Raw genomic sequence first — 27820 nt, 5'->3', positions numbered from 1 at the left:
AATCATAAGCTTTTGCATCCGTAGAACTCAATACAAAGAACAATGAGGTTGTAAGAAATCTTTATTGGCAATTGTTACAACTAAAAAAGCACGTATATAAAATACGCAAGTACGTGAAAAGACAAACAAAAACAATTTAATCTAAGAAAAATGTTTAAAGGTTTATACTAATGTGCAAAATAAACAGAGAATGGTTTTGATGAAAAATTTTGTATATTTTCAATACTTTTATAGTAATACACGTGCAACATGAAACCGTAGACATTATATCTCTTCTGTTTATTTTGCACATAGAAACATGATAAATGTCCCAATCATATTCGTCCACACATAACGCACACCTATATATCTTTCAAATTTCAAGCCAAGACAAACATTTATTATGTCATGTTTTAATAAAGCAGCAAGTATACCATCCAACTATAAGATTACTATATAACTGTACAAAGCGAACGAACATATCGTTTCCCGTGAAACGAAGTTTCGATGACAATATTATCACCGGAGTGAAGTGAAGCATAACGAAGCAGTCAAAACCACAGTGAATCGGGGAACAACATAAATATAATCTATATATGATATAAATCGAAGGTAGAAATGCAACCAAAACGGCAAAAAAGGCAACAAGGCAGTCACAATACACAGAAATTAGATTTTGATGTATAATCTTAATAGTCCGGCATGCGTCGTTTCCTTTGCAGCCAATTATTTCGCAATACGCGCGGCTGCCATTTTGAAGCGCTTAAAATGTGCTGATTCGCCCATTCGTGATCGTGTAATCACGTGATGCATTGCCTTACAAGAAAATGTAATAACGTCACAATAGTGGAGAGGAAGAGTGTATTTTTGGAAAATGGCGCCACTTTTGATGCTGATCCTCCATCTCCGGGAGCGGAAATTTCAGATGCTGTTAGGGGCGACAGGATGAGGTAAGACGTCAATGTAGGACTTCTCGTGTTGATAAGACGAGATAGTCGCTCTGCTTCTCGTGTGCAAGCTTCCTCCTGCACAAATCCATCATGTGATCATTTGCAGCGTATATCCAGGAAATAATCCGAATTTATAATGAATATTGCCGTTTCTCAGTTGGTAAAAATAATAAGCATTGTTTTCTTGTTAAATTAAAAATATTTAATAAATTTGTTTAAAATTTGTTAAATTAGTTGATAAAGTTTTGTGTAAGCTTTTGTAGTTTGCATAAACAATGGAGAATCTATTTGTCTGTAAGACGAGTTTGGAATCTCTGCTTACTTGAATCAAAGATGGCTTTGGAATGCGGGAAACGATTACAATTGCCATGTCTCCTTCGGTTGTCAACTGGCCATATGCATTGCATTCCAAGATATGTAGTTGACGACGTAGCAAAAATATAACATCTCTCATCGTGACAGGTCCTGTGCAATTAATTCCTATTGTTAAAGTATTCTAATTTTTACTTTTTGAGAAAGTAAAATTTTGCTTTTGATAAAAAGATTTTCTAATTTAAGAAGTTGTTACTAAAAGCGATTCACACATTATGAATTTAGATAGTTAGCGCCAAGTAATATATAAAAGAAGTAACGTCGGGTAACATAATTATATTTGTTTAAGGGTTATTGCCCGGTTGGGTAAGAGTACGATTACAAATGGGACAAAAATTAGCTATAAAGTTAATCAACAGCAAATGAATTCCTTGAGTTAACACTATTACCACGTCTTACCATTCCACGAAGCTTCCGATATTGCTCGCAGATGGATGCGATTGATGAGGACACGAAACATTCCTCCACATAACGAACAACATGATCCCGGGGGACGGATTTTGTGGCAACGGGGGTTGGAGAGCGGAGGACAAACCACACCAGCACAGCTTCCTGTCCCATCTTCGTCTGGATAAAATGAAACATAAATGCAAACTTTTTGTGGTCAGTTAAACTTTTATCACTACAATGACTTGAAGTTACCATATTTAGTATGCAACATTGCACAAATTAGTTAATACAAGAGGTTTTCAGCCTAAACCTATCTTTTGTTGGCAAACAGGATCGGTGAGGTCTTCAAGCATGATTGGTTTAACTTTTGCACTTTAAAATCGTTCTTAACTTGCTTTACATGAGTTTTAATTACTAACTTGTGGCAGATCCAATGCTTCTGCATGGGCCAAGATGATCAATTAGAACTCCGTTTGCATCGGCCATGCATGAATGATTATAAGTGACGCCATCCTGTCCACACACAGCATGGGCATATCGCGAATAACAGTTTGCCTATGAGGAAATATTTCGGATCGCTGACTTGTGAAAAAGGAAATATTCTAGTTTTTTGAAAAATGTAAGTTTTCACAAACCTGGCAAGAACCTTGGTAAGCAAAACTTCTGTGTTTGCTCCGAATCAGTTTACAAATATCTTCAAACTGTTGATTTTTAGCGTCACAAACCACAGTATTATTTGCAAGCAGAGCTGTGTTGGAAAAGAAACGCGATGATGATAAGACATTCTGCATAGAAAATACATCGTTCAGCAAATAAACACTTTTTACTTCAAAATGCTAACTGATGGTATGCGTCAACAAAAAACCTTGAAATCCAGGTAGCGGTGAGAATGGAGTCTATATGATTTTAACGGCGGGGTGGCGCTCTTAAGCAATCGTGTGCACTGCCTGAATCTAGGAAGGCACTCGTGTTGGCGACATTTGCTCAAATCACTTAAGCACACGCGTGGAGTGGGGACACACCTAAAATTCAAATTAATTAAATAATAAAGGTTACCACCATTTACAGATCCATTAAAATTTCTGATAATCCGGTAAACTGCTCATACGTAGGGTAATATGGCTGTAGCTCATACTGCACCGGTATATCCTTAAGGAGGTAAAACACAGAGTGATAATGAACCGGTTTTTACTTGGCAAGGGGGATGCCTGTTGGCGACATTAAGAACAACCGAAAAATACCTTTCTTTAGGCTTGCACGGGTTCGGATGACACGGTCGTTTACTTAGACACGATCCCGATGAAACAGAATCCGTTTCTTGTCCAAGCCACTTGGCCACACACATACTGGGATAGGTTTGGCCGTTCTTGCCGCATACCGGTTGATAAAATGCCGGACAATTTCCTGCTATGCCTAAAGAAGTATAGTTGGTTAAATAAGTAGAGTTAGAATGAGGAAGTAGTTAAAAAGTGTTGAATAATTACACTCTAACGGACAGTTAATATCCATAGTTTGTGAAGTATATATCAAGTCATTTCAAAGGATATATGCTTCGGTTTACTTAACTAATGAAGTAAACCTAAGAAACATTATTTAGCTATACCTTACCGGTAAAAGCACCTTTTTGGATATCTGTAGCCTGGCATTGACGAGTGGTGCAAGTGACATTTCCCGCAAAGCAATTACAAAAGTTGCAATCCACCTTAAAACTGCTGCCGTGACCTTTAATAGAAGTGTTTATTTACTAATATGAAAATGTCAAAACTTATGCCGAGATAGCGTATCCTTTTGCAAAGGATACTTTGCTCCATAAATAACTTAACCACATATAATAATTGTTATTTTTGTGGTGAACCTAGAACATCGGCAATGGGAAAGACGGCGCATAGAATCGCGGTTTGTTTTTTACAAAATATACTTACTTCTTAGTTGACCGGCAAGCTTGCAGGGTTTCTGTAGATCGGTGCAGGGCAGCTCAGTGCACGGGCGCAGAAAACCATTTGCTGAACATACGCATGATTGGAAACAGCCTTCACCACGTGACTTATCCGGCACTCTCACAAGTGAACCGTGACTGACCACAAACGAAGATCCATGACCCATTTTACATCCTAAGTTGAAGAGACAAAAATATTCGAATTAAAATTTGAGCTAAGCTGATGATGTGTAAGGTGGCAGTGAAGCAACTACATTGGATTATGCTTTATGGTTTCTACCGGAAAAGACGCGAAAAGCAGCGATCTTAATGTCAATAAAATACCTGATAAGCAGCTAAATTGAGGACAGGATTGATCTGCATCGCACTTTTTCCCATTTAAGACACAAACTTCACCATCGGAACAAGGATTCGGGTGACAAGGTTGAGTTACCTCTGAACTTTCCTTGTTCGCTGATTGTCCAGGTCCTGGTCAAGACAAAATATATTTTTGCGACCTTGTGAAGAACTTATTATATAAGTTAACTCAATTTATGAGCGCCGAGGCCGAGTGGAGAAATAATTCAGCATCAATCACATAATAAAATTATAAAAGTGACGAGTAACATCTAAGATAAAATGCTGAATAAGCTTACGACTGTATGTAGATAAGGAGATGCAATTTTGCTGCAGGTGAGACGGTGAAAATTTTTCGCACAAATCCTCGACTGATATCCGTGCTGGAAATCTATTCTTGTCGATACATTTGTTGAGCAGCGACACGCAATCCGATCTGCACAACAATATTACCATTTTCCTAACAAGTAATTATAGTGCACATCGTGCTGACTTGCAATCTATTCTGTTGCGGTTATGAATTTCATTTGTGAGAAAAAAACCTTTGAATGCAGAGCGACATGCTCAATAAAGGAAGATATATTGTAGGTTTGTTATATTTCCGGAAACTTTGATACAACGTATATCTAATATAGCCTAAAGCCATTAACGGCATGTTAAAAAGCAATATACATTTGCCCTCTTTGTAATTAAAAGTCGTGTTGATATAGAATATTTTATTGGTAATATTGTAAACACGCGCTAATGTTTTTACGTTGTTTTCACCAAACGACGGTAAGACGGTTATTATTGACATTGATTTTATTTATCATTGACGTTTATTGAAGCCAAAATTTGCTATCCTTGGTAATGTTATTTTTAAAACATGTTAAGTAAAACATAAAACATCTAAAGAAATTTCAAAAATTAAGGTATCATTCAAAGCTCAATATTTCAAAATAGCTCACTGGCATATGATGCTTTCACCAGTTCGCGAACTGCAAGGTTTAATCTGCAAAGCACAGGCGACTGCTTTCCACTTTTCTGTTTCACATCTTTGAATGTCTTTCACCGGAATGTCAACAAAAGGAAGTTGAATTACACCATCTGACCAAGCGCTGAAACGAAACCTCAAGTTTAAACGCATTTTGTAAATGAAATTTTGCCTACTTTGATCTAGCGCAGGGGAAGGAATTAACCAGCCATTTTAAATTAACATCAATGAGCAAGTTTGAGTCCAGTTATCAGACTCTTATCTTGTCGCCATTGGCATCTTACTTGAAGTGGTCACGCGCCATATCGTCAGCCTCGGAATTACAGGAATGAAACATCGAAGTCGGTCTGTTGTTGAAGCTGGTGCAAAACGAGAGATCGGAACAGCCAATCCTACACGGCTCGCTTACTGCAAGACAATACGCGCGGATAAAATAACACTTTGCAGAAAGTTTTCGGTTTTGCAGTTCCCGGCGGACCATTGTTCCAGGTTATTTCATCTGTAGGTAATTGCCGTAGTCGGTGTAATAATGGCCGCCGGACTTCAAGTCAATTACTGCCCATGCGTATTTCTTTCCTGTGCCTATTATATGACGTTGGATTTTTCCAAACCGCTAGAAACGACAACAGCCTTAAAACTGATCCACACAGGTCTGACTTAATACTGCTATAAGTCTGATTGAATTATTGGGGTGACGTCTATATGCTGGGTTTAGTATTTTGGATATTAGATACATAATGTCTCGTGCACGGAGATATGCCTCTATACCAGTGGCCCTCAAAATCCATGCCCCCCTGTTCATTAATAAAAAATGTTGATTGTTGATAGAAAACAATTTTTACTTCACTACTTCGTGGCATTGGCGCCGCAAATTTTGCAGGGCAAGCGCAAGCACAAAAAAACGTGATCTAAAGGCTATGGATACGTCTTCTCCAACCACTACACTATAGCCCACTAGTGAGGCATCTGTTCGTGACCCCCGTAGAACGCCCCTATGGCCCCCGGTTAAGAAACCCTGCTCTATACTAACAAAACCGTTTCATTCTCACCTTCTTCAAGGCACTGACGCAATTCCATCTCGTCCGTGTTGTGCTCACATTGCTGCTCAAATCGATTCCATTTATTCGGGTCAGGCCAGGGATTTTCATAAAGCTACAAATCATAAAATATACATGTGAGACACAATGGGTAATGGGTCTTTATTAGATATAAAATTACAAAATAAAAAAACCTAAACAATAATTCAGGGAATCATAAATTTCTTTTGGCAGAAGTGTAGCGTGTACTATGGACATGTAGTGAAGATGACTCAATAAACATTCGCGATAAGCTGATAAGAAATAAAAATCGTGGGAACTGGTCAATGTCCCCAGATATATCTTACACTGACATTGAGTTATGAGAGAAGTATATCAAGGCTGACAGCATAAAGAATTCTCATTATACCAAGCCTTCGATCAGGAGAAGAGTCGCTCATTCAAGCTGAGGGTGGGTGAAACTACATTTACTTGATATCTATTTATAGCTACAGCTTTTATCTTTGTAGTGGTGAACAAACACTCATTCACTAAAAAATGTCAAACCTTATGGCAGAGATATTTGCAGTTGTAGGACAAGGCACGATCGCAGCATTGCAGTTTTGTACCCCAAGGCCCTGGTTGAGGCTGAGGTTCCGACTTGGTGTTATGCATGAAGCACTTCCAGAGAGGTTCGTGTGGCATGACGTCACCACAAGCATCTACCAATCCGCTGACAATTGCACGATCTGTAATTTCGGTTTTCAAAATCCTCTTGCAGGATTGCTTGCAGCTCTCTTTCGGTGCATATTCGCAGCAATGCATGCCTGGAAATATATTTAATCGATTTTAAGTTTTCTCAAGCACATGATGTAAATTAGCCTATACATGTTTCAATAAAACCTAATGTAAACGATAAAACGTCAATATAAACGGCCATATGGCGGCCTTATAAGTACTGGTGCATTATAACCTTGATCACAATGGCATTTGGCATCTTAGTGTGCCGTAATTAACAGAGAAAACATTTGACAAATCTGTCGTCTCGCGCCCTTTCATGTCTTAATAATCAAAATTCGCTCCTGACCGATTTTACAGAGATTAGTGAAAACATCAAACGGTTTATACTATATGGGCATATTGATAAAGTAACCGTCTGGGAAAAGGAAAGAAGCCAACGAATGACCAATGACGGGCAACAGGGAGACTAAAGAAACCTGCGGTATTCTGTGAACTGCATATCGCAAAGTAGTGATGTGATGACATGGAAGGCCTTGCAATTTGCATATGAGCTCGGCAAAGGTCATCTTGCTTTGATAAAACTTGCAAGTCATTAAAGACGTTAACTGATTAATCTTGTTTACCGAACACTGCAAGCCTTTATGAACTACTGGCCACATCATTTATAAAATAAGGCATGCATTCTGCTACACGAATGTGTATAAAAGGTTTAGACGCAGATCATTCAAACATGTATAAGGATTTTTATGGTTATCCATAGCCTTTAGCTTACATAACGATATGGTATGTGTCTTAAACAAAATTAACTACCGCTCATAACACTTTTAATTTTAAAATGGTCTTGGTCAGCAGACAATATAGTAGCTTGAAAGAGCTCTAAACCCGATCACAATATCTTATACATAATAATTAAAAAAGATGGAAGCATGTGTAGTTACTTTCAATAGAGCTTGTTCGCACAGCTTGCGTATAGTTTGCCATGCACTGGGCCATAGTGGCATCGCAGGACTTTGCAACGGATTTTATGTCATCTGATGTTGGACCCAATTCAGAACGGAACGCCATGTCGCATCGGTGGCGACAGGACTTCCCAGTTGCTGTATTCCGTTTTCCACAACATCTGAAAGCGCACATGTGTTATTTACTATACTTAGCGCTTGTTCTTATAAGTTAGTATACCTAGCGCTGGCTACAAACAACAGGCACTAAACTTTATAATCATCCTTTTTTCTGGTAATTTTCGGAAAACCTTCCGTTGTTTTCTTTGTTCAAACTGCTCTGTAGTGTCAGCTTTGTTTGACAATTATTTAAAAGTTAGCTCATCTCACCTTTGTTTACTCTCCAGTTTGAAGATGCAGCTGTATAGTCCTTCCTCGTAGTCCGACCTACATTCTCCTACAAGGTCCTCTTTCCCCTTACCCTGCATATAAAAATAATTTATGATGAATCCTAGTTAAGTATGCAATCTGTCTGACAATTTTACGAACAAATCTACCTTAAACGTCCAATTAATGACAAATAGTGAACAAAACAGCAAAAAATAAACCGAACTTGTACCGGTTTCAATATTAAACAGGAATATCCATTTGTTGGCTTATGCTTGAGCGTTTAATCGTTAATTTGTCCCAACTCAATGAAGGTGGTAAAATTAACTTACGACCGTAAAAACTGAGCATGAGATCAACATACACTCGTATGACGGAGTGGTACTTTTCGGTTAGAGTTTTTTATAACGGATATTGCCGCTCAGTGTTATTTGCACTTGAAATGGAGAGAACTTCTCACGTTTTGTTGCTGCAAATTCAGCTATTTCAAGATAAGAAGTTGTAATTGCAGCGCATCGACACTTAGCTGGTAACCTAATAAGCGTTTCCTCTTCAAACTTGCATTTTCAGAAACTTTGTTCTCAAGAGTTTGTAAAATAATTAGCCATATAGATTTTCAAGAGCAACTTACGGTAACACTATACCTCATGCAAGGCTGTGAAATCGTTTGTCGACCCAACTTTAATAATGTATAGTGTGTTAATCCAGAGTATCAACAGCAACAACAGCATCACAAAGCAAAGGTCTAATTACAAAAACGATGAAAAGAGTTCTATTCAATAACTCAAACGAAAATATTTAAGCTACACGAACGCCCTCAACCCGACATTCTTAAAAATACTTCGAAAAGTTTTATCACTCTTACCGAATTTTATTTTTGCAAGCAGTTTGTTACTCAACATTTGAACGAGCTTCCAGGGAAATGAGTAGATGATTACGTCACGCCACCGGTGTAATGTTTTAAATGCAACCCCGATTGTGGTTTCGCGTCACTGGTGAGTATCCTTAAAATGTTGTTTCAAGAAAACGAACGATTGAATTGTTTTTTCTTTCACAAAATTTCACAGTTTAAGATCAGCGTCCAGCGAATACAATCACTGAGTAAAGATACATTTCTTTCCGAAAATCTAAAACATCTATTAAAGTGTGTGATGTATACTTGGCGAAAGCGGCGGACAGAAAAATAATCACGCGAAATGAAATTTTCGAACTTGGTTGTACCAGTAGTCGCGGTCACGCAACCCGTATACGTTATCCCGCTTAGTAGGACTGTAGTCATGGGAAAATACTGAGCTGTGGTCGTTCGACACATTCTGCAAGGCGATATACCTTTGCTATTGGCCCAGGATCATGTGATAACTGGGCAATTAATTTGACATAAAACATATTCGAACGATGTTTTCTTTGTTTTGAATAAATTTTTTCTGTGTGTTCATCGGCGAAACGTTTCCCGCTTGTGATTCGCAGCAAAAAGAACCACCTTTGGAAGTCTATTTTGCCAATTTCCGTGGGAAATAGCCAAGGAACGCATCCTAAAATAAAAGCGGCTTTTAGAAGTAAAATCTCGTATTTCAGGGTAGGACGTGTTATTCAAAATGTACACGTGCCAACGCGAAGAATAACAAACAAGATACATGAAATGCTACAATAGCACAATGCGCGTCGCGTGTGTTTGTTGAACGTGTAAAATTAGCTTGGCTGCCGTGTCAGACATGCAATTAAGCAAAGGAAATCTTGGATGTCTTTGTTTTGTGGGCAAAACCTCAGTAAAGTTGGGTAAACACGGTCTATTTTGAACAAAAATATTACAGAGCGTTTTCCCAAGCTTCATTGGCTAGTTGCTGTTAGCAAAACGCGGTGTCAAGTTTTGGTTCAAGTCTACTTTACTGACTGGTCGCACGGTTTATGCTCAAAATGGTTATGAATCACATATCTAAGTCGACACTCGTTTTTCTAACAGGAGCAAGTATACTCGTCATCCAATGCCACTTAAAACTACCTCAAATTTTGTTTACCAATAAATACGGCGACTAAACGGTAGCATTTTGCAACAGTGTCTGTGTGTGGCAAATAACCACCGATGTTTCGAGTAAACCATCTGTATTGATATATTGCCGTTAATAAATCTTGAAGCAAAACCGTAAAAACCGCCTAGCTGTAGTAATTGCAATAACAACACTGTAAAAATTACAGTTTAAGGAAATAAAGGAATGTTTACCAACCTTAAACCACCAGTCGACAGCCCTAAGACAGCAGGAAGCCCATTAACTGGTGTATCACGTGAATGTAATATGTAACATTGTCAAAAACTGTAAGCCGGAAATTCTCGGAGAAAAGTATCGGCAACAACATTGTTATCTTGGCATCGCTCCAAAAGAATTCAAATAACAAACATAAATCCCCAGTAATAATTCCATGATACAATACCGGCATTGGGGTTACGTCGCTGGAAATCACTGCGTTGGTCTGGTTATACGCCATAAAGCAATCGTCAAAACTTAATTACAGACGATAAAACCCGACCATTCGGCCGGTACCATAGACCAAAAACACCTCCCTGAAACGCACCCGGTTACGAAACGATTTGCACGGCGATAGGGCGAAGAGTTTATGCTTTCATTAATGATCTTACTGAATTATGCTTGTAAAATAAGTTGTAAACTGACGAAGTACAAGAGGTGACAAACGCTTAACGAGCCGATGAGCACACCGAACTAAATGTACTTAGCATAAACGCCCTCATTTTTTTGCGATCGCAAACTTTTTACGATGTTTTTAACTTGTGTATCAACGACAATCATTTGCGCAAAGACTGCTGAGGTAGTACGAAATGCTTTGCCATCTATTACGTTCTTCCGGACAGCAAATAACACTAAACCAACAAGAATGAATGGCAAAGTGGAAAGATTTGCGTATCATTGATATTTACTATCGTGCTGCCCTCGTGTAGCTTTAATAAAACAAACACAATCTAAACACCGTGTTAATTTTTTTCAAGGTATTGAAATTCAGATAGCGTAAAGCAACTTATTATGTAAAGAGTGTTTGTTTAAATTGCACAACAATGGCTATCACAAAGAACACAATAGGCTTTTCACTGGAATTTAGCGCAGCCAGCTTCTGGATTTTGTGCGAAAAAACGAACAGGAGAAATGCTTTTTAAATTTAATTGTAACCGGCGTCGTCAATTCAGTATTAACACTGAACTTCAAATTACTGCTGTCTTGCCACACGACACCAAAGACCATTGTCACGATATCTTTATCCAAGGATCGCATTACTCAGCTAGGCATTGGGTCTGGGCCAGTCCCATTGACCCTGTCGCTAACCTTGATATGGAGGGTTCACGAAAACAAAAGAACCCCAACAGGATAAGGTGGAAAGAATGCGAAACATGCACCGGCAGCAAAGACACTGGAAGTGCCGGGAAACATTCGTGTAGACTGGGTCGCAAGAAATTGAAGTAGTTTTTGCAGGTGAGCGCGCAATCAAGTTTACTGAGATTCTCAAATGAACAAATCTAAACTATTACGTCAACGAAATATGACATCACATTGCGGTGTGATTATATTTTATCTCGTTATGCATACAGATAGTTTAATGTTGACTCTGCAGTCTGGGATAGTTTAAACATGCCTTATGGATTGTTTTGCCACCGTCCAAGCGCTGCATGAAATCACACCATTAGCAAAGATATGAAATATTAACATTCAGTAAACCATATCGATACCTACGTACACAACTGGGCCATATGTGAATCGTTATGTTTTTACAGGGATACGCATTTCGCATGATCAAAAGATCAATCTAACACAATCGACATCGCATGCGCGTTTCTTAACGAATGATGGCGACGCTCGAAAAAACAAGTGAGAATAATTGGAATTCAAATGTTTGGTTAAAATGGCCGAAAGAGCGAAGAGATTTGTATTTGGCGCTATAATCGTCATCATGAAATATTTCTCGCCCAGCCATCGCTCTCATGAACAAAAGCGACAAACCCTGCTATAATGGAATAGCCTGCTATTGACGACAAGGAAAGTAGGCTATAACATTAAATACAGATTGTGGCCCAGATAAAATTAAGAGTATACTCTGAACTAGACCTCCGATAATAGAGCAATTTGGTGACATCAATGGACGATGCTTATCTTAACGACTTTAGAATAACTTTAACAGTTAGACGAAAACACGTAAACCAAACCAGCCTTCAAAAAAATAAAATAAATTTTTCTAAATTCTTCTTCGACATGTTACCAAAACTAAGTTAAACAAAACTAAAACCAAACCAAAACTAAATGGTTAATTATTCACATTTTTTCTATAGGTTAGGTGGGATCTGATGATACGTATACGATACTTTTATACGAAACTGTTCAAGCTATAACAAAACCCGTTTTGAACAAACCTTGAGACAGACGCTTCGGCATTGATCAGTTACTGCGAGTTCACAGCATTCTCGTCCAATCCAAGCTCCGTCACTGACTGAAACAAAAATGTTCAGACTTGATTCAAAATAATTCAAATACATACATGAGAAAATAGAAGGATGAAATTCGTAACTTAACTTGCTGTATATAAGCAACATTCACGTAAAAAATGAAGTCCTTGTTTGGTTTTAACAGAATTTTGTTCAACCGTATAAGTTGAATTAGAATCAAGAAAAAGTCAGACATAGCACGGAATCAGGATAAGTTATCGAAGTGGTATTTTTGATTTTTTTTATGTATTTCCTATCAATACATTTACAAACAACGGCAGAGTAAGTTTGCTATCAAGAACCAAAAATTTTATAACAACTTTAAGAAATCTCACGCAAGTGCTGAAGAATCAAAGCTGGTGGCGCATGTTAATTAATATTGTAGTCTTGTATAAGCGATGTTATTGACAATTTTGCAAATAATATAATCGTATTAGATGAGGACTTAATACAGTGATGTAGGTTTGAGCGCTTTGTTCGTGCTGAACACAGGATTACGACTAGCAAAGTTATAAAGTTAATCGCTAATTTACATTCAGCTCAGTCTGAATGTCCAAATGAGGCTTACACGGCACCACGCTAGCAGCCCACGGCGTCAGTTCCATAAGCTTAATCCATACGTGCCTCATTAGACGTTTGAGTCAGTGACTTTTACCCAAATGCAAAAGTTCGAAGAACACTTTTGATTTGTTCGTTTTTTTGTGCGTAATCCCCCGTTTCTCGGCACAGCACGATGCTGATTATCATAAATCACACGTAAAATGCACTATGTTGTGACAAGGAGTCCTGCGGTTTTCAGAAAAACCTGTCCATTACCAACAAGCTTTTATGATTTTACCATAACGACAAAATATTAATGCCACACACGCTCACAAACACATCATCAAACAAGAGTGCGATAAGCGCTTAAAAAGCCACTGTAATCCGCAATCAAAAAGTCGTCCGAAGTAAAGAAAAGTTTTAGTTAATACAAAGCATAATGCATAAACAGCAGTAAGATAAATACATATGTTGTCAGGATTAAAACCGGTCAGTAGCGTACCAAAAGTTGTTGTGATTGCAATCGCCAGTACTCTGAAGGGTAAGCTAATGAACATTTCCCAGGAAGTGAAATTTGGCTCATTCAGTAGCTCAAAATTCCCGTTTCAAATCATCAATATAATCAAAAAAGTGTTTAAAATTAATAATTCTACTTCCTTTCCCAACGGACGGCCTGTAAATTTCACACAAATGCGATGACCGTTTGAATAAGCTAGAAACTGTTTTGCGCAGACGATAAACAGAGCTAAAGATCATACACTTTTCCCGTGGGGTTTGGCTGGCCGCTCTAGAGCGCATCTACTACATACACGTTTTGGACTGCTTACAAAAGAGTGATAGCCGTTCTCTTTCATGAACAGGTTTGAAACAGTGAAACTACCTGACAAAACATCCAGAAGAAAAAACATGTTGGTTAGAAACTGATAACAACGCACCGTAACCACAAGCAGGATAAGCAAAGTTATTATCATGTTATTGCGGTTTCGTTACCCCCACTCAAGCTGATATTGCTCGTTAAGCTAATTCTAAATTTAATCGAACCGTTTAGTATATACAGTATATAGGGATCTTCCAATTGCCTTGCACCAATCAATGTATAAAACCAACTTGTAAACACCCTGAACTGAAGTCTGAAGACAGAGTGGTAAACTGACTTGGTCTTGGTAGCTGCAAAGGCTTTGCATATACGCATACACCTTCGTTGATGCAAAGCATGATACTATTTTTATGTTTCGCAATATGCAGGCACTTTACTTCGTAAAAAATCAATATCAATAACCTCAGCTGTACACTAAGTGCTGACCAAACTATAATAAAATTCCCAACAATCAAACATACAGTGGTAGAATGAATTGTAAATGAATGTGCAAACAAAAACCTTCCGCTAGCAGTTAACGCACTCGACCAAATTCGACCAGATGCTCCATGAATGTGTAAAAATTCATTAACCCAAGACCAAAGGGACGCGTTGGATGAATAAAAGCCGGATATGCAACGAAAATGTGTTAATCTTTTTATCCAGATTTTTCAGTTTAATAATACAGCTCTTTCTTTGATTGAAGAGAATTACCTCAATAAAGGGAAAAATCAGTTTGCTCACTATACTGCTATCTGCAATACCCTAAACAAATTCCAAGCCCTCATCTATTTAAAGGCAATCTGTATGTGCAAACTTATTTTTTCAACAATATTTTACCTCAGGAATTCGAAAGATAAAGGCAATCAAAGCTACCTTCTAAATGTCACTTTTAATATTTCCATACTTTCATTTCGTTGCATGGTTTTCTTTAACTGTGTCTCTTTGTTATTGACAGTCCCTTCACTATCAGCTGTTAACGCCTATAACATGCTCCGTCTAACTGCGCCTTTTTCCAACTCTGGGTAAGGCGATACGACAGGGTTAGGTGTCAGCTCAGTGCGAAAAAATTTTGTTAGAGTGCAAAAAATTTAACAGAATTGCATATGGCAGAGGAATTTTCCCTCAGCTTTAGAGAACATCTTTCCTCTAATTTAGTGTCCATTTACTGGGCACATCGTAATACTAACCAACGCAAAAAAGACTGAGTTGAATTTCCGTCTTTTTTCGGCAAACAATTTCAAGTGCTTAAAATAATTTCACACAAGACTTCTCTCAGTTTGTTGACTGTGCTATCAGCCACAATGATATACCAGGTCATTAATGCAGCGTTTATCAAAGTAGTTATCAAGGTACCAAACAATAACGAATAAGAAACTCTGCAACAAACTTTCCCTAACTTTGCAGATGGCTCATCGCTCCATTGTAACTTTGTTTGGATTGGTTGTCGCGAGTGCGATCGGAGAGTATCGGTGCGTTTACGGTTTTGACCCAAGCAATCGCTTCAAGTCGTTTCATTAAAAAGCGTTTCATTAAATATTTATAGTAGCTCTTCTAGTTGTAGATGCGAGTGATGATAGCAATACAATTACCGCAGGTGTTGTTAGGTCGATTTATTTTTGTAAGGCGATCGCATCTCCTAACAACATGGAATGAACAACGACTAGCTTTTAGCAGCTAAATCACTGACAAAAAACATGATGCATGATTTAAACACATCGTTAACGATTAAACATGATTCAAATAGCATTTCCCTTGTGTCCAGGCGGCACTTTTTCAACGTCTAAGCTTGTTAATGGGGTGCCTTGTGTCACCAGGCTCGATCACAAATACAACAATTGCCAGCATTGATCGAAGTCATATGAGAATGTTGGCGCCGGATGCTGGCACGAAGGCATTGTTTCGTCACAATTGAGACGACGCAAGCGCACACAGGTGATAAAACCCAATACGTTGTCCGAGACACGGAAAACAATTTGTTTGCGACCGATCTGCTTTTTGCCTGTGAAAGACATTATTTAAAACACATTTTCTTTGCGCTGTCATAACCTGAGTTCCCTATAATCGGATATACGCGACTAATGGACTTGGGCGCCAATCGTGTCAAGCTAAAACTCACAAAAACGACAAGTTTTGGCAAACATGCGAATTTTGGCTGAATTTAAGTGCCAGTAGCTGAAATTAGTAAACTCTTTTTTCGCGGACTATCATCGGCTCACAAAATTACTCATGATTTGATAAGTTGTCAACACGACTGCTGATGAAACCTGATCTCAGCGATATTGAAACTCGATTCGTATAAACCAATGGCCCACTTCATAAGAAACAACATTCAATGCATATTCCTAAACATTAAATATGAGTTTCGAAATCGCTAGAAAACTCAGCAGAATCATAAATTTGCTTTAAACTGTACATTACTAGTACTGCTGCATTGGTCGTTTTCAATTAGCCTACGGATAAATTGTTTTTTAGTTTTCTGCACAGTTTTTATGACTTTCCTGAAAACAAAACGCAATATCTCTTTCAAAAACTCCATCTTTTGGGGTTTTATAAAAACATTAGTTTATTTCCTCATGCGATATTACATTCTGAAAACAAAGTATTTAAAAAAAAATTTCTTTTCTATATAAGAAAGTTTTGTAACAATGCTAAAACTACTGCTGCAAATATAGAGAAAAATGCACTTCAACCTTTTGCAGAGTGGCAGAAATTTAAATTGGTTGTCGATTATTTATTCGTCTTGATAGGAACTGTCGTATAAATGCTTGAGTAACCTACTCCCTACGCATAGTACAATCAAGGTGTTGATGTGATGTGAAATAAATGCACGCGTTGGGAGCGTAATAAATGCAAGGCAAGTTAAAGGTGATGAAATGGTTTTAATTTTAAATAGCACTTTTGATGAAATACTGAGATTTTATAATTAACTATTCAAAATTGCTATTATGTTTGTCTGGACCGAAATAGCGACCGTGCACGAATGGAATAACCTATTTATAACAGTAAACATAAAGATTGATCCCTGCTCAAAATCTGCTAAAATGGGTTTTTGGCGTGACTTAAACTGACTTTTTAATGTTTTCCTTAAAAGCATTTCAATAAACAAGTTTGGAAATTACAGTTAAATGAATGTCGTCATGACGACAACAGCTCTTTACTTACACCTAGCGTTTAAAATAATCTACCGCTTCCGTCTCGGCATTTTGCCACACAGGCTACAATAGCTACATAGCCAGGTCACCTGCAGTTTTTGCACAATGTACCGTTTACAGCATAGCTGTTATTATAGTTACAATGCTGAAATCACGTTATTACGTTTTTCAGGCATGTATTGTATAGTAACGCATGACTATCAAGAAAAAGAAAATGCTCTTACCCATATACAGAAGGCGGCTAAAATTATTTAGGCAATTATTAAAAAGCATTTTGTTACTTATGACATAACCACCGAACTGTTACGTGTGTTAAGTCTGGCGTGATGCCAACTTACGTTCCGAGCATTCCGCGCGCATGCGAGACCTGAAAGCTGTCGTAAGACACTGAGGAGTAATTGATGAAGTTTTTATATATTTTTGAAATTAAGTTCATTGAAGGATTAAAGCTTATGTTCGCGCCCAACACCACTTGCTGGCCTGCAGGAAAATTCCCATTTGGTGTCAATATACCACCCATTAAGCCTTGAGAGTTAAAGACAAGTCGATTAAGTGCCAATGACTAATTTTAAGTTGCCTTAAGCTGATAGGTTGGCACAAAAATTGATCAAGTTTTTAGTTCACAAACCATTTGGTCATTGCCTCGGGCTTTTCAACGTGAGATATTTGTAAGACCGATGTCTTTGGCCTAAAAAATTGTCGCACAACAATTAGCCGATGTATTTTAATAGCTGAAATCGGATTAAATTTGTTACATTGTTAAATACCCGCTTAACGTGTGTCTTACCTTTATTTTCGTCAATCAATTGTAAACTTGGGTTCTATGCTCAAGTTAGTCAAGTAAATGGACTGTACGGAACGCAGACACGGCCGTATTTTACTCACAAATCTTGGAGCCGTAAGTCTTAGTAGTAATCAACAGAAAACTGATGATGTGTGCTATAGTGTGTGTAAAGCTGTTCCCGCGTATAACTTATCAATACAGGTTTGTAAAGCTACGAGTACTTATGTCAGCATTGTTTCAACTCAAGAATTTAAAACTAAACTTTTTTCCTTCCTCACCTCATTCAAGCATGGCTGTACAGTTAGTGGAGTTATGTGTGAAGCTACAAGTAAATTTCAAAGCACAACGTCATACAAACACGCATCAAGCATTAATGCAAAAGTTACATCTCGTTTACAATAGCCGGTTCACTTATTCTACGACTTACAAATTAATGGGCTATGTATGGCAGCCGAACTTGACAAAAACCTATATTTACCAAATGACAGCTCAAACGCATCCGAGGTCTTGAGATAAATGACAGGTTGCCGCGCAATGGTAAAACGCAGTTTCCATTCAAATCGTTTCGAGTCAACAATTTTGAGCAATTCCACAAAAGAAAAACTGCTGCGCACGTTTCAGTTAGAAGTTTATTTATGAATAGATTATTGTTGACAATGAGCGAGAAAGGTGTCATTTAGATTACCTCGTGGCACGGTTCAGGTGGCACGGTTCCGGAAAATGCCACTGAAAAAAATTAATATTAAAGCCGAAGAATTTTGTCTTGTGGTTTTTTGGTTGTTTCGCGGTTTACTAACTTAGGTGCAAAATGTGCTTTAACATTTCCTACAAACGTTTAAAATGCTGGAAAGAAATTGATACTGAATATAAATGCAATCAAGCCAAGTTTTAGAATATAGTTTATCTTATGCTTCACGTATGAGTTCCATGTACGGTCTTCAACGCGCATAATTTGTAAAACTTGATTGTTAAACTGTCGAGAACTCACAATGAAACTCTAGAAGATTCTGCAAATATTTTTGAAAAGGCGTGCAACTCTTCACATGATAAATGAATGTAGTTTTACATTGCTTAAATAGGGTGAAGGTAACAGGGGTTAAGTATGTACCGGTCCTATTTCACCACGCTTCACATTCTTGAGCATGCATGATTGGTAAGTTATACTGAACACAACGAGACTAACAAAATAAACATTGCAAAAATAAACTGGCAATATACTTACCGTTTTCTGGACTGAAGCAATTCCAAAAGTCGATCTGGAAAACAAAAAAAAGTTCGTCTGACACATACAATAGTACAAAGCCTTATATTGACGTATACGAATTTTTTGACGTCTTAATTAAATGTTTATCGCGCTAATACAGGTACATAGGCTATTACTAAGACATTTGCTAAAATGGATTTACGCAAGCGAAAGGAAGCCAGATATGGACAAAAATCAGATTTAAATTTGATAGCAAATCGGTACTTGAATGTTTCAAGGTGATTTGTAATATGATAAGGTTTTACCGAAACCTATAATTTCAGGCACGTGATTTCTCAGCACAATAATAGCTTTCTTCTTAACATGTATGGAAATATGTTTTGCACTGGGTGCAGCATAACAGCATCGTATAATGCTTGTATTGATGTTTGCCTCTTTCACCGATACCAGTGTTCTGAATGCGAAATAAAATGCTGTTATCCTTAAAGATTTATAGTATTCGCATGATTGATGAAGGGGCATAGTGGGCTAATTCGTTTACGTAGAAGCGATCGTATTTAAGGGGGAGATCAAACAAAGATCTCACAGTTACAAATGAGATTGAAATCAATGACGTCTTCACTACTCGGTTTGCCCTTAGCCTCTTGAGTTAACGTAAATTATTCATTAAAACAATTCGGCGAAAAACCTTTTTAGTCAACCAAAATCAGTTGCTTAATAACATGACAAAATTGTTTATGACACCACAACCATGTAAGTCGAAATGATCATCCAACAAACCGCAGTTTGTCAACCACTTCAAATCTTTCAGCAAAAATTAATGTACTTTTTATTTTGTGCTTCAAATGACCACTAAAGTTGAAACAGCCTAAACAGCAGAAATAGCTTAATACCCTTTGCAGTAATAACAAACCTATATAATTTCAACCAACTTTATCAACAGCTTTTGAAGATGGAATTTTGAGTGTTTCACTGATGCAGATGGGTTAAAGTTTTTAAACCATACCTGACTGTCTCTCAACAAATTCTTAAAACCATTTCCACCAATTTCAAGTCAAAGCTGTTGATGGACCGAAATGGGTATAGTTTATTAAGAGCAGTAGCCTACCGCTTTTAACTGTTTACAAAATTTTCAACCCTATGTTTTATATTTCCTATTTCGAGCTACCATCTGTTATACCGCTTGAAATCATCTCACAGATCACAAATAACAAGGCAAACAGATCAAGTGAACGAGTTTTGCGATTCCTAATATGCACCTGTATAATGATTTTTAGTCAACTCTCCAAATCACACAGCGTTTGAGAAAGAGGAAATGAGTTTAACCGCGCAATGAAAACAAATAGTCAAGGCAGTATTTTTGACGGAATGGGATGATAGCTTTGAATGCCACATTGTTGCTTTAGATTATATGTTTCAGTTTCTTCTACACCACATAGTTTTGTTTATTCTGCTTAATGTATATATATATGCGGTCTATTATTTTCTTCATTGCGTAATTCCACTTTCTTTGCCCGTTTGACTCAGCAAAAGTTAAAGACCTAAAGTGCTAGTACTCGATTGGGCATTTAGGGGCTTCAAAAATCTATGAGGGCCTGAATAAACAAGCGACCGTTTTATCTCAGGCTGCTTAATACGAAAAGAAATGAAGAGCAATAATATTTGATATATCGCGATCATTTGTAATCGGTCGTGAGTTTGCAATATAAGCTGAACAAAGAACATTAATCAAATCGAAGAGTCAAGAACTTTTAAAAAAAATTTCCCTTACAATTTTTTCACCTTTCTAACAATCAGCTGATTTAACATTTAGGTGGATTTGAACTGGAATGACAAAGAAAATTAAAACTGAGAAGGGCGCGAGTGGGTTAGGAATGGCAACAAAACAAAACAAAACAAAACAAAAGCAACCGTGCAATGGAATTTTATTTTGTGTGGATGCCGGTAATCCATTTCCTCTACTCGACGGGTCCATGTAGTATCTATGCTAACAAAGCGATGGAGAAACATATTATGACGTAGGACGATTCCTATCTGTGACAGTGATCAAACAAAAGGCGTTTATGACCAGCGAGCGACGAAAGACGAAAGGTCTCGAAAATTTAATCAGTAATTTTTCTTGGCGTGATATTTTGATGGCTCCGTGAATCAACCTGTCGCCTGACCTACGTCAGGAAACCGTCGTTTATGCTATTATGCCAGTAGATTCGAAAATTTTACGGTTTTCCTGTTGAAATGCTTCCTTCAAAATGCCAAATGGAATCATAGCGTTTTTTACTGGAGCATTTATAATAATAACATACGAGCAATAATATAGTCAATCGCGACCATACCATTAACTCAGCAACAACATTATAATTGCACGTTAGAAGTTTTATGTTAAGTTGCCTAGCCCGGGAAAAGATAAACGATAGGCATAAACGTCTCGGGGCACAAGGCGTAAAATTGACCGTCAAAACATTGGGTGTAAAATGACGATCAAAATTGAGGTCAAAAAGTCGTTGGTCGTATTGAACAAACTCATAGCGGCGTGGTATGAAAGTCATTTTTATAGTTTTAAAGAAATAATTTATTTCAGTCAGTCTATCAACTACTGTACATATAAACGGGCGTGTTTCTCACGTAAATTACTGCAATAGATTTATCATGCATGGAGCTTTTTCACTAACAATAACTTACGTTGCATTTTGTGTGTATTTTATCTCAGCTTACTTGTGAGTGAGTGAATGTATTTGGCGTGCAGTGGTTTTGTCTTACAGACTATTGATTAATGACATTTAATCATCTCATCTCAAGTCAATACTAACGAAATTAAGGATCTCCCCAATTCTCGTTGCGTGCGAAAAGTCATTGTTAATACGTTTAACGCAAACAGGAAAGATATAGCCGTCTTGTACAAAACATTCTTCCTCATACACTTACCAAAGCAATGGAATTTTTCGGGCAATTGGTTGGAAAATGCATTTGAAGCTTTTCAAGATAGACCGCATCGTTTGTGTTGTAAATCTGAAAAATATATCAATATCAACCAAATAACAAGTTTAACGTAATATTTTGATAGTTGATACCATTGACAGTATATTTGGTCTAAAAGGGTGACCCTTTCTCGTCACAGAAAAACAAGTTCTCCTTAACAATGTTCCAAGACGAGAAAATGTTTCACAGTGCATTCTGCATTGATAGTAGTCAGTGTGCGTCAAGTACCGGGTAGATTGGAGGCATGAGATAAGCTAAAGAGTAGTCAACTCTGTTAACCAACGCGACGGGTTCTCCGAAACTCTGAAGCAGTTCAACCTTTCAAGATAAGATGCTGTGTCCTTGCAAAACAGGCTTCCTTTCTCCTTGGCAGTGTTAGCCAGAGTGGCTTGTACATTATATTCAATAGTGTATTACGAGATTTTGGATTTTCCATGTTTAAAATTCTAATCTACACCAACGTTTTTCGTTAATTTTAAGCTCGTACTTTAACCTTAGATCATTTAAAAGCTTAATTTTTGTTGGATTCATCTGTGCACAGGGGCAAAACTCTTTTTTTACTTATAGAGTATTTTCATCATGGGTTGATGACGGCTACATGCTCGAAAGCTCTTATCATAAATGTGGTTTGTTAGCAGCGCTGTGGTGAAAGCGCCAATTACCAATTTCAAAATAGACTTTGGAATAATTCACAGTGTTCTATAAGTATTGAAATATTTGAGGTTTAATCAACTCAAGTGGTTTACAAACACACTTCGCCTGGAAGTATATATTGGATCCTAATTAACCACAATGTGAACATTACAGTAACAAAATCATGAAAAAATGTATATTAAATATTTTCAATCTCTGTCTTGCATCCCAATTGCTATACGAAGTTTAGAATGCTTATTTTGCGTTGCCTAAAAACGCCCCGTTAGGTGATACCTGCCTCGCATGGTTCTGTAGTTACCTCACACATTTACACCTGACAAGTCATTCAAGGATAACATTGACATTCTTTGGAAAGGAAAGCAAAACGTGATTAACGATAGCAGGTGGTCTGTAATTTGACCGTGTCAAGTAATGATGTGAACCTATAGCCATCCATTGGTGCAAAAAACTTTGCTTTACTCACCTCTAAGCAAGTGTCAAGACAGTCTTCCACGGACGAAGCATATCTACAGCAATATGCCTCTGTAACATAATTATAAAATAATCGTAAATGTACGTTAATAATTGCGAACGATAATTCTGCTACATTTTTTGTTGTTTAGCTATAGATTTTCTACCTTCTTTGGCAAAGTTCAGGCCTAACACAGTACGAAGAAAGATGACAAAAATGTAGTATTTCATTTTTCTTGTAAAGATCTGCGCTTCATGATTTGGGAAAGACTTTGGTAAAAATCACACGCCGGTACTTTAGGTGCTTTATTATAATTACCCAATTTCTACCTGCGAGACCTAGAAACTTAAGAAAACAAAGCAGGTCAGTTTGAAGCTCTGTTTTTCACTATAGCTCTTGTTAAAACTTTTACATACTTAAAAACTATCAACAAGTAAATTTATGATTATAAACAAGAAAATAACTTTTTGATACAACTATTCAGCAGGATTCTGGTTCCTAAACCCTATTCCAACTATAACGTGCAAAAACTCTTACTTTACTAACTAGCTGTAGTAAAGTTTTTGGGGTTAGTTTGAAAACTGCCACCGACACAGTCTTAAATAACTTAATATCTTACCACATTCAGGTGTTATTTATATTAAAACTACGTTTTTGTTACTTTACTGTCAAGCTTGACATGAACAGGTTCCTTCGGCAGAAAAGTAGTACGCAATCACACTTTAAATCCCTTTTCTTTACAACGAAGAATCATTTCCTTAAACGCGGTTTTTAAGCTAAAGTTTCTCAAATTACGGATATAGCGAATACTGAACTGCTTGAAAATATCAAGCGTTTGTTACGGTGTACCAACGATTTAACGATTTCTTTGATACACCGAGACTAATACCGCTTGAGTGCTATGCTATTTAAACAGCGCAGCTATACATTTCTGTCGACTGACACAGAAGTGTTGACCACATCTGAAAGAAATAAATATCTATCTCTTGCAGTAGCTCTCTACCTCCACTATGCGCTCACGTGAATTGGTTAAAAACCTACGTTTGTACAAGCTATTTTGAAAACATTCAACATGATTTTTGTTGTGTTGAGTTTTCTTTCCGCTGATGGTAAAATATTTCAAAATAAAAACATAATAAACTAAAAATTGAAAGAATCCTAAAAAGCAAAAGAAAAAAGATGCATGTTGTAACACAACACAACACGTATAGCCTGCAGGTATAGCTTTTGCTGGCCAACTTTCTAGTGGTGTTGATAACTTTCATAAGTATTTATGGTTTAGACCAAAGGTGGGCAAACTACGGCTCGCCGACATGTTTTTTGTGGCTTTTCTAGCTGAATAGTAACATCCATTATTATTCATTATCCATGTATTGTTTACCGTATTTGTATGGACACTACTGATTTTGCAGCTCGCTGGTGTTTGTAGTTTTCCGCAAGTAACTCTTTCATTGAACAAGTTTGCCCCCCCCTGGTTTAGACTTTAAAGCTAGACAAAATTTCAATTAAATAAACTAACCTTTAAAAAAGAAAATTTTCGTATGGGTATAACTAAATCAGACTAATTTGACGTAACGCACAGCATACTTTTTCAAATTTAATTATATATTCCAATATTTGATAAATAATTGGGTTAGATAAACCGTCGATAAAAGATACTTCAGTGATGATTAGAAGAAGCTTCGTTATTATCATATTATTTACTTAATTTATAAGCGTTCCGAAGAGGTGAAGAAATTTTTTTACGTTTACGTTACCACTGAAATTGTGCTCCAAAAATGAAAGTAAGGGTGTCAGTGTTACAATTCAACTACAATCGTGGTCTATAATGTTGTTAATTCGACTCGTTTAAGGACAGTCTTTAATTCCTTTTAAGCCGAAACAAAGCTTTTGCTCATCCTAATTTCACTAATTCATCGCACACACCATCAATTTATTATTCAACATCCTATTTAGAATTTAAATATGATTTCTTGACAGAATTTTACTAAACGTTGGGTGCATGGTAGAAAAAAATAAAAACATAAAAGCCTCTTATAAAATACCTGAAAATATCTATTAAGCGTTAAGTTATTTGTAAAGAAACTACCAGTTGGTAATGCATTGCCAGTACATGAGTACAACAAACACATATATCAAAAAATGGGCCACTTATAATTATTTCTCTCCAAGCAAGAAGATTCTTAGAAAATCTAGTGTTCCACTTCCATTTATACCGGCTAAGTATAATACAAACCAGCTTTAGAACAAAATGAATCAAAATGACATATTACAATATTAAAATTACAACTTTACTGTTTGTGCAACAATATGAATTATTTGCCACCTTTTCGTAAAGATAGGTCCTTTTCACCGTCATAAATTGTACATTCAAAGCGTTTTTTTATATTAAAGGTTAACGTGAATTGAAAGTTTTATGACATGCTAAATTTCGTCTAATCCTATAGCTTTACACTAGGTAGATTATAATTAAACTGTCATATCATAATAAGTGCACCCAGTGGTGGGATTCAATCTAGTTAGCAACCGGTTCGCCTACATACCCATTGTTGAAGGTCAACTTATTCTTTGTATGGGTATTAAAAAATAAAAATATTTAGGTAATAATTTTATTTACCATAGTAATCCATATAGACAGTTCATTGCTAGTATGTGAAGCTGCAGTTGGATGTTTAACTCTGGCATCATCGGCTGAGTGGTTTTTCCTTAGCCACATTTTAACCAAATCCTTTGCTTTCCACAAATTAAGGGGAAGCCCAATCAATTTTATTATCAAAAGATTTGGTACGTTATTAGCGACGAGGCGCTTTCTTTTGTCGCTATATATGAGATTCATTGTTGAAAATCTTCGTTCTGCCTCAGCAGAGCTCAAAGCAATCGTATTGATAATATTTTTTGCTTTTAGTATTGTATCAGGAACCTTTTGATTTGAGCGATTTTGTATCACACTTTGAACGTAGTCATTGTATCACATTTTCAATCGTTCACACAGATGTCATGATGGAATTATAGACACGAGTTGTAAACGATGACTCAAACAATGCCAAGTGATAACATCTGGAAAGTTGTTTCGAAGCCTTGTGCTAACTTCAGTTAATTTGTCAAACATCAAACTTGCTCCGTCAGAACACAAGACTATTAAATTGCGTTTCAAATATTGGTTGTCAAATCCTATGTTGTTCAAACTATTAAGAAAATTTACATATATTGTTTCGGCATTTTGTGCTTCCAACTCTATACTAAAGCTAAGAACATTGTTGGCAAAAAATCATCATCTTCAACTTTAATGAAAATGATCAAAATTGCTTTACTAGATATTGTTGAAGCTTCATCAATAATAACGAAGATTTTCAGATTTTGTTGAACTATTTTGCAAAATACTGTCTGTTTAATATGTCCAGCATTATGCTCAACTAGTTTGACAATAGTTTTCCACTCCCATATCGAATCCAGTTTTTATCTGCAATTCAATTTCATCTTCTATGGATGAAAACGGTAGGTTGCGTTTTGTAATACTGTAAACTGTATTGAAAACCTTTTCTGTAGAACTTACATATCAATATCATTTATTTTGTCAATAACTTCGAGAATTTACGGTTTCTCACGTTGTTTCAGTTCGGCAACGCACAAATTGTATGCTTTGGATGTGAAGTGTTCGTGCATTTTTTTCCGTAGAGACGTTTGTCTAATAGTTCTATTTTTCCTTTGTCCTTTGACATTATGACTTGCCCATGATTTGGATATATGTGTAGACTTTATGTTTAGAGTCTCAAGTTCAGCACATGCTTCACAGCCTAGTTTTCTGTTAGTGACGAGCAAATATTCATACTTTTCTTTGAACATTTTAGCCTGCTTTTTATTCCAACACTCAGGAAGTTCATTATTACCGCATATTTGTTGGGTGCTCTGAGGATATTTAATCTCTTGCTAAATTCAATCCATAACTCGTGTATGCTGATTTTTCTTTATCATATATTTTTTGAAACTTGCCAAAAAATCAGTTAAATTCTGCTGTCGCTTCATCATAAAAGGTGTTAAAATCAGTTAAATCTTTATCAAAGCTTCCTCGTAAATAGCGAAATAGAAAGCATAATTCGTTGAAGAGCATTACATTATTAGTAATAGATGTATACTGGCATTACATTATTACTAGATAAACACTTTTAAGTTGCTGTCAAATATGCATTTTTAAATCTATGCACGGATAACACTCGAGCGTCTACTAAATGCATGTTGTACTAATGATGGTGGTACGATTAGTAATGGAGGTATAGAGGCTTACCCCTGATAGTGAGTCTAACTGTCTAACGCGGGAGCGGTTTAAATACATTTGAACAGAAACTGTACGAAGAATAAACATGTTTACTTTTGTATTCTCCAATATGATTTGTACATATTACATATATAAATAGGTTTTATGTATACAATATATAAATTATGTATCTAAATTAGCCAATAACAATTGGTTAATTTTTCTAAAATATTTTTAGCCACACTGCATGCATATTAGATGTGGCTAGAATTAGCCACATCTGGCAACCTTGCGTACGGTGATTATATTAGGTCCACTCGAGGACGTTGGCCAGGAACCGGCTCTACGAACTTTTTTATTTTTAGGAAGCGGTTCGCGCGAACCGGTGCGAACTGGCTGAATCCCACCACTGGGTGCAACTAAAATAACTTTATAAAATACCATAATCCA

The 27820-nt window shown here is 36.8% G+C and overlaps 2 protein-coding genes across 3 annotated transcripts; both read right to left on the bottom strand.

The window, feature by feature from the left end:
• Positions 1 to 43: 43 nt before the first annotated feature.
• Positions 44 to 23458, bottom strand: LOC143469210 (reversion-inducing cysteine-rich protein with Kazal motifs-like). 2 transcript variants are annotated; one of them, XM_076966821.1, is made up of 22 exons: positions 23285 to 23458; positions 23131 to 23189; positions 21960 to 22043; positions 19056 to 19089; positions 12427 to 12503; positions 8022 to 8113; positions 7632 to 7813; positions 6520 to 6779; positions 5986 to 6088; positions 5221 to 5344; positions 4911 to 5060; positions 4263 to 4399; positions 3952 to 4095; positions 3614 to 3802; positions 3300 to 3413; positions 2933 to 3104; positions 2557 to 2713; positions 2327 to 2476; positions 2111 to 2246; positions 1701 to 1868; positions 1252 to 1394; positions 44 to 1004 (listed from the first exon to the last, which is right to left on the bottom strand). In XM_076966821.1, the coding sequence occupies exons 1-22, from the start codon at positions 23346 to 23348 to the stop codon at positions 780 to 782; spliced, it is 2964 nt and encodes a 987-aa protein (XP_076822936.1). In that variant the 5' UTR covers positions 23349 to 23458; the 3' UTR covers positions 44 to 779. The 2 variants fall into 2 exon arrangements, with proteins under 2 accessions (XP_076822936.1, XP_076822937.1); XM_076966822.1 differs by lacking the exons at positions 19056 to 19089; positions 21960 to 22043; positions 23131 to 23189; positions 23285 to 23458 and adding an exon at positions 13541 to 13731.
• A 2655-nt stretch (positions 23459 to 26113) lies between these two features.
• Positions 26114 to 27814, bottom strand: LOC143468672 (E3 SUMO-protein ligase KIAA1586-like). Its single transcript, XM_076966007.1, is given in 5 exon segments — positions 26114 to 26353; positions 26356 to 26545; positions 26547 to 26671; positions 26674 to 27024; positions 27722 to 27814. Coding segments are annotated over 5 exon segments (999 nt in total).
• Between the last annotated feature and the right edge of the window lie 6 nt (positions 27815 to 27820).

Source organism: Clavelina lepadiformis, chromosome 8 (genome assembly GCF_947623445.1).
Source record: "Clavelina lepadiformis chromosome 8, kaClaLepa1.1, whole genome shotgun sequence".
NCBI lineage: Eukaryota > Metazoa > Chordata > Ascidiacea > Aplousobranchia > Clavelinidae > Clavelina > Clavelina lepadiformis.
The sequence above is the reverse complement of the archived record's forward strand: the minus strand, read 5'-3'. Positions and strand labels throughout refer to the sequence as shown.

Excerpts from the sequence above, each read along its gene's own strand:
- LOC143469210 (XM_076966821.1), bottom strand. The coding sequence starts at position 23,348 with ATGAAATACTACATTTTTGTCATCTTTCTTCGTACTGTGTTAGGCCTG. Across the intron at positions 19,090-21,959 it reads CGAAAAATTCCATTGCTTTG|ATCGACTTTTGGAATTGCTT; the intron begins GTAAGTGTATGA and ends TTTGTTTTCCAG. Across the intron at positions 1,395-1,700 it reads ATCGGAAGCTTCGTGGAATG|GACCTGTCACGATGAGAGAT; the intron begins GTAAGACGTGGT and ends TTAATTGCACAG.